This window comes from Triticum urartu, chromosome 7A (assembly GCF_056163025.1).
Source record: "Triticum urartu cultivar PI428250 chromosome 7A, HENAU_Tu73, whole genome shotgun sequence".
NCBI lineage: Eukaryota > Viridiplantae > Streptophyta > Magnoliopsida > Poales > Poaceae > Triticum > Triticum urartu.
Window position 1 is genome coordinate 637,838,944 of NC_141879.1, and position 8,085 is coordinate 637,847,028.

Below are 8,085 nucleotides of genomic sequence, written 5' to 3' on the forward strand. Positions count from 1 at the left end.
CCACACAAGCCAAGGATGCTCATGTTGATTTGATGAAAAAGGATCTTGCCTTAGAGAAATCCAGAGATTTCTCACTTGGTGAAGATGGAACCTTATACTTCAGAGATCGCATTGTAGTACCCCGGTTCAAGCTTATGACAGAGAAGGTGATGAAAGAAGCGCATGACACCCCTCTCTCTATTCATCCGGGAAGTACCAAGATGTACTTAGACATCCGTCAGAAATATTGGTGGTCCAAGATGAAGCAAGATATTGCTCGATATATCAAAGAATGTGACGTTTGTCGTCGCGTCAAAGCAGAACATCAGAAACCGGCTGGACTTCTGCAACCTCTCCCTATTCCTGAATGGAAGTGGGATAAGATTTAGATGGACTTCGTCACTGGCCTTCCCAAGTCACAGAAAGGTAACGATGCTATCTTTGTCGTCATCGACCAATTCTCGAAGGTTGCTCACTTTCTGCCAGTCAAGGAGACAATCACTGCTAGTCAACTAGCAAACTTGTATATCCCCCGGATTGTGTCACTCCATGGCATTCTGAAGGAGATCAGTTTAGACCATGGCAGTATTTTCACTTCAAAGTTCTGGGATAGTTTCCAAGAGGAAATGGGAACTCATATTACCTGGAGCACTGCTTATCATCCCCAATCCCAAGGCCAAGTAGAGCGAGTCAATCAAATTCTTGAAGACATGCTTCAGGCTTGTGTTATTTCTTTCGGTAAGAAGTGGGAAGAATCTCTCCCTTATGAGGAGTTCTCTTATAACAACAGCTATCAAACCATCTTGAAGATGTCAGCCTTCGAAGTGCTTTATGGACGTAAGTGCCGAACCCCTCTGAATTGGCCAGAAATTGGGGAACGGACGCTCATTGGTCCTGACATTATTCAACAAGCTGAAGAGCAGGTTCGCATTGTCCGGGATAATCTCAAGGCGGCCCAGTCCCGCCAGAAGAGCAACTATGACCGAAAACACTGGGGTTCAACTTATCAACCTAGTGAACAAGCTTATTTGCGTGTCACTCCTTTGAGAGGCACTCATCGGTTCGGAGTCAAGGGCAAGCTAGCTCCGCGCTACATTGGTTCCTTCCGCATCCTCGCCTGTCATGGACTGGTGGCTTATCAATTGGAGTTGCCACCTCAGTTCTCTCATGTCCATGATGTCTTCCACGTGTCGCAACTTCGTCGATGCTTCAAGGATCCAGAACGTGAAGTGGATCCAGAACTGATTGAAGTACAAGATGATCTCACATACAAGGAGCATCCGACCTGCATTCTTGAAGAAGCTGAACGTCGAACACGCCAGAAGGTTACCAAGTTCCTCAAAGTGCAATGGTCAAATCATTCTAAAGATGAAGCCACTTGGGAACGCGAGGATAACCTCCGTGCTGAATACCCCGACCTGTTCCCTTCTACCTCTTAATTCTGGGGACGAGAATTTCTTTTAGAGGAGGAGAGTTGTAACACCCCGGTGTAATGATGCTACAGTAACCCCTGGGGTAAGTTAATCATTATGCCATAATAGTGCTTGGTCACTTTGATCAATATTCCATTTCAAATTCCAGTTCAATTCAATTTCAAATTGTGTGAATTTCAAAAAAATTCTCAAACATGAAAACTAAAATGTTCATCATGTGTAAAATATTCTCCTTGTAATCTTGGTGGTGAACCAACATTTTTGCAAAATGCCTAAGTGGCCTAAAATAGCTAAAACAGAAAAAGCTTAAAAAAATAAAAAAAGGAAAAGCAGAGGAGAGAGAGAGAGAGAGAGAGAGAGAGAGAGAGAAGTGCCCCTGCCCCCTGGGGCCAAGCCCACCTGGGCCGGCCCAACTCCCCCTCACCCAGGCTGGCCCACCTACCTCTCCCCAGTTTTTGTTCTCCCCCCTGTTCGTCCGACCGAGCGCGTCCCGCTCGTCCCCGCCGGACTGGGCATGCCGCCCCGTACTCCACGACACCGGCGAGAGGGGATAAGGCCCCGACACCTCGCTCCCCTCCTCTCTTGTCTCTCCCGCTTCCCCCCTCGTCCTCTCCACCTCTCCCCTCTCCTCTCGCTCGCTCGATTCCTTCTCCCCACTGCCCGAGCGCGCCCGCCGTTGTCGCCGCGTCGACCTCGCGGCCACCGTCACCCCCCCCCCCCCCCCGCATCTCCGACATGTCGTAGGCGTCCGCCGTCCTCCTCCACGTCGACCAGTGCCCGCCGTTGGAGCCGAAAGGCACCACAGCACCGGATCCACCTCGTCCCCTTCCGCCTCGGCTGCCGGTGGTTCCCGTCGACCGCGGCCTCCCTCTGCGCTCCCGTTCACTCACGGGGCCTCCTTGCGCCTGCACGGTGAGCTCCGCCTATCCTCCCTCCTCTTCCTGCTCGCCTTCGGGCACGTCCGCGACCGCCACCGCAACCGTGCTCCGGCCGCCGCCATTGCTGCCGTTGACGTGCTCCCGAGCCGTTACGAGCTCGGCCGACTGCCCTGGCGTGCTCCTCGTGTGCCGTAGACCCCGGCTAGTTGTTTACTTTGGCCGCTCGCGCTCTCTAACCCAAACCTGTGGGCGCCTGAAGCCGCCGTCGCCGCCTTTGCTCATCGTGGACGCCTCTGTCGGCCACCTCCGCCCGTTCCGATGCTGCAGATCGATGCGCGGAGGAGTACCCGTTCAAACGCAGGCAAAACCGCGCGAAACGGTGTCTCGTAGCACCATCCTCATCGTCGCCCGAGCGCGATCGCCGCCCTCGCTGCTCGTCGGCGACGCCATCGCCCCCAGTCGACGCGCCTTCGTGTGCTCGTTCGAACCCGCCTAGCCGCACCTATCCCCGTGCCCCGTAGCGATGTTCTGGCGAAGTCCGGCGATGCTCCGCCGCGTTGAGCTCGCCAGAGCCAACTCTGGCGCCGTCCGCCGATGTGGCTGGCCGGGCCCCACCCCTGGCTCACTGCCAATGGGCCCTACGGGCCCAAGTTGACTGGGTTGACCCAGTCAACTACTAACTGGACAGCCCAGTGCGACTGACGTGCGAGTTCCACCGCTTAATCCTCTAATTAAAACTAATTAGTTTAGTTAATTAGCCACTTTCATGTGGGCCCAGTAGTTTTACTAACTAAATTTAGATTAGTTTGAACTCTGTTTAACCCACTGTCTATGATAGGTGGGTCCCCCATGTCAGTTTTGACCAGTCAACCGGACTGTTGACTGCTGACGTCATCAACGCGTCATGCTAATGTCATATTTCCTTTCTATTAATTTAATTAATTTCACAAATGTTTAAAACTTTGAAAAATCATAGTAATTAAACCGTAACTCCAATGAAAAGTTGCTCAGAAACATCCAACGAATCGGAATACGTGGTCCTTTCATCTGTCACGTGCTCCTAGCATGCTGAACATGGAACCGTCCCCTCTCTTTCGTTTGTCCGAGAAAAGCCAGACGCCGGGAAAACCCCTCCGGATGTTTTCCCTCTCTGTCTACAATGTGTAGTACTGTGTTAGAGCACTCCTAGCGTAGCTTACTGCCATGTCGTGCTTTCTATTGCATTTGTATGCTTGGTATTTATTGTTTCTTCCCCCTCTTCTCTCCGGTAGACCCCGAGAACGATGCTGATGCCCTTGTGATCGACTACGTCGACGATGACACTTCTTCCTTTTCAGCAAAGCTTCCAAGCAAGCAAACCCCCTTGAGCATTCCGATATCGCCCAATTCTTTCCCTCTCATTCTTGCATTAGAACTGCTACTGCTTTATGTATGATCCTACTCTGATGGATAGCCTGTTTTTGTTACCTGCTTTCATATCTGACCTGCTTATCCTAAACTTCTTAGTATATGTTGGTTAGAGATCCATCAGTGACCCCACCTTGTCCCAGTTGCCTCGCTTTATGTTCGATGACTCGATCAACGTGATCGACGTCAAAGCCCCGACACCGCACATCTAGCCCCCTAGTTGTACGACTCCACAGAGTTACCATCGAGTGCCGAGGGTGGAACCTCATACATCGCTCCTGATGAGAGCTCTATAGTGTAGCTATTCGGTCGTGGCCATCGAGGGTGATTTCCTCCTTAAACACTTCCGATACGGCTCTATCGTGCAACCCCTCAAGTGTGAACCTCGAGGGTGGATCCTCTTACGTTCAACTTGGTGATTACATCGAGTGGAATTCACCGGGGGTGATTCCTCGGGTTTCCCCCTTGGTGTTAGACACATAGTTACTATGGTTACTATGACTTTACACTGAACCATGTTACTAAAGACGGGTCGGCCCTGAGGGGTACCCGCACGAGCTTAATAGCGAGTGATGTGGAGTCGGGTTGACCTGGAAGGTGCCCGCGAGATACTTACGAGGCATGGCCGGGCATTCCTAGCCCTTGCCGCAAGTACTCGAGACGGGGCGACGGGGTCACATCTTTCGTGAGTCTTTGCATGTTACCGCGCGTTACTAATCCACTACGATTTGGATATTTGATCTGAGGGGCCTCTGGCCTAATAGCACTAACCATCACGTGGGCATTGTATGGGCGTTCTGCATCATATGCATCAGCCGAAGCTTAATCGACGTCAGCGACTGAGCGGCGCGCGTCGGGTTGGACCACGTAAGCTCCTGCCTTGTTTAATGAGGTAGCTAGGTCTGCTCACCGGCCGCGTACGCAACGTGCACGAGTTCCCAGGGCGATGGCCCAAGACCCCTGGGGCATAGGTTTAGTCCGGCGTGCTTGACCTCTCTATTAAGCCTAGGTCTGGTTGCGGCGTATTGTTTGGCCAAGGCCGGGCATGACCCAGGAAAGTGTGTCCAGCCAGAGTTAATCGAGCGTGGTGGGTAAGTTGGTGCACCCCTGCAGGGAAGAAAACATCTATCGATAACCTGTCCTACGGTAACGGACACTTGGAGTTGTATCCCGATCGATACAACTAGAACTGGATACTTGAGATGAGACATGGTTATGAGAAATGGATAGTATGGCTCTGGGATTGCTTTCTCGCAGGGAGTCGAGAAAGGATCTCTTGCCGAGGTTGATAACACTACTGCTACTTTACATTATGTTAATCTATACTCTTCTATATGCTGCATGATGCTTGAAGATGCTAGTATTCGATAGGCTAGGCTTTCCCCTTCTCTTCTGGCATTCTACAGTTTAGTCCACAGATACAACCCATTTCCTTTGATACAGACGCATACTTAGTTTAGATCTGATGTAAGTCTTGCGAGTACTTTGGATGAGTACTCACGGTTGCTTTGCTACCTCCTTTTCTCCCATACCCATTTGTTGTGACCAGATGACGGATCCCAGGAGCCAGATGACACCATTGATGACTACTGCTACCTCGAGGGTGCCTACTACTACGTGACGACCGCTAATGACTTGGAGTAGTTAGGAGGTTCCCAGGCAGGAGGCCTTGCCTTTTTGATCGTTGTTGTTTTGTGCTAGCCTTCTTAAGGCAAACTTGTTTCACTCATGTCTGTACTCAGATAATGTTGCTTCCGCTGACTCTTTTGTTTTCGAGCTTATGTATTCGAGCCCTCGAGGCCCCTGGCCTGTAATATAAAGCTTGTATTATTTTAATTTGTGTCTAGAGTTGTGTTGTGATATCTTCCCGTGAGTCCTTGATCTTGATCATACACATTTGCGTGTATGATTAGTGTACAATTGAATCGAGGGCGTCACAATACCCCCTCCGATGGAGCTCCGGAAAAGGCCCCAATATGGGATCTCATGGATACAGAAAGTTACGGCGGTGGAATTAGGGTTTTGGCTCCGTATCTGGTAGTTTGGGGGTACGTAGGTATATATAGGAGGAAGGAGTATGTTGGTGGAGCAACAGGGGGCCCACGAGGGTGGAGGGCGCCCCCAGGGGGTAGGCGCACCCCCTACCTTGTGGCCTCCTGGTTGATGTCTTGACGTAGAGTCCAAGTCCTCTGGATCACGTTCGTTCCGAAAATCACGTTCCCGAAGGTTTCATTCCGTTTGGACTCCGTTTGATATTCTTTTTCTGTGAAACTCTGAAATAGGCAAAAATAGCAATTTTGGGCTGGGCCTCCGGTTAATAGGTTAGTCCCAAAAATAATATAAAAGCGTATAATAAAGCCCAATAATGTCCAAAACAGAATATAATATAACATGGAACAATAAAAAATTATAGATACGTTGGAGATGTATCAAGCATCCCCAAGCTTAATTCCTATTCGTCCTCGAGTAGGTAAATGATAAAAACAGAATTTTTGATGTGGAATGCTACTTGGCACATTTACAATGTAATTCTTCTTAATTGTGGTATGAATATTCAGATCCGTAAGATTCAAGATAAAAGTTCAATATTGACATAAAAATAATAATACTTCAAGCATACTAACTAAGCAATTATGTCCTCTCAAAATAACATGGCCAAAGAAAGTTCATCCCTACAAAATCATATAGTTTAGTCATGCTCCATTTTCGTCACACAAGAATGCCCTCATCATGCACAACCCCGATGACAAGCCAAGCAATTGTTTCTTACTTTAGTAATCTCAAACTTTTTCAACCTTCACGCAATACATGAGCGTGAGCCATGGATATAGCACTATGGGTGGAATAGAATATAATGATGGGGGTTATGTGGAGAAGACAAAAAAGGGAGAAAGTCTCACATCAACGAGGCTAATCAATGAGCTATGGAGATGCCCATCAATTGATGTTAATGCAAGGAGTAGGGATTGCCATGCAACGGATGCACTAGACCTATAAATATATGAAAGCTCAATAAAAGAAACTAAGTGGGTGTGCATCCAACTTGCTTGCTCACGAAGACCTAGGGCATTTGAGGAAGCCCATTGTTGGAATATACAAGCCAAGTTCTATAATGAAAAGTTCCCACTAGTATATGAAAGTGACAAAACAAAAGACTCTCTGTCATGAAGATTATGGTGCTACTTTGAAGCACAAGTGTGGTAAAAAGGATAGTAACATTGTCCCTTCTCTCTTTTTCTCTCATTTTTTGGGCCTTCTCTTTTTTTAATGGCCTTTCTCTTTTTTATTTTTTTTATTTTTCCTCACTTGGGACAATGCTCTAGAAAATGATGATCATCACACTTCTATTTATTTACAACTCGATAGTAGAACAAAGTATGACTCTATATGAATGCCTCCGGCGGTGTACCGGGATATGCAATGAACCAAGAGTGACATGTATGAAAGGATTATGAATGGTGGCTTTGCCAAAAATACTATGTCAACTACATGATCATGCAAAGCAATATGACAATGATGAACGTGTCATGATAAATGGAACGGTGGAAAGTTGCATGGCAATATATCTCGGAATGGCTATGGGAATGCCATAATAGGTAGGTATGGTGGCTGTTTTGAGGAATATATAAGGAGGTTTATGTGTGAAAGAGCATATCATATCACGGGGTTTGGATGCACTGGCGAAGTTTGCACCAACTCTCAATGTGAGAAAGGGCAATGCACGGTACCGAAGAAGCTGGCAATGATGGAAAGGTGAGAGTGCGTATAATCCATGGACTCAACATTTGTCATAAAGAACTCACATACTTATTGCAAAAATCTACAAGTCATCAAAAACCAAGCACTACGTGCATGCTATCCTAGGGGGATAGATTGGTAGGAAAAGACCATCGCTCATCCCCGACCGCCACTCATAAGGAGGACAATCAAAGAACACCTCATGTTTCAAATTTGTTACATAACGTTTACCATACATGCATGCTATGGGACTTGCAAACTTCAACACAAGTATTTTTCAAATTCACAACTACTCAACTAGCACAACTTTGATATCACTACCTCCATGTCTCAAAACAATCATCAAGCATCAAACTTCTCTTAGTATTCAACACACTCATAAGAAAGTTTTTACTAGTCTTGAATACCTAGCATATTTAGAATTATTTAAGTAAATTACCATGATATTTAATACTCTCAAAATAATCTAAGAGAAGCATGAGAGAATAATAGTTTCTATAAAACAAACCACCACCATGCTCTAAAAGATATAAGTGAAGTACTAGAGCAAAAGCTATATAACTCAAAAGATATAAGTGAAGCACATAGAGTATTCTAATAATTTCCTAATCATGTGTGTCTCTCTCAAAAGGTGTGTACAAGAAGGATAA

At 47.2% G+C, this 8,085-nt stretch overlaps 1 protein-coding gene across 1 annotated transcript; it reads left to right on the forward strand.

The window, feature by feature from the left end:
• The first annotated feature begins 788 nt into the window (after positions 1-788).
• On the forward strand, positions 789-1,418 carry LOC147960932 (uncharacterized). Its single transcript, XM_087533591.1, has one exon. It carries the CDS (start codon positions 789-791, stop codon positions 1,416-1,418), a length of 630 nt encoding a protein of 209 aa, XP_087389717.1.
• Positions 1,419-8,085: the final 6,667 nt, after the last annotated feature.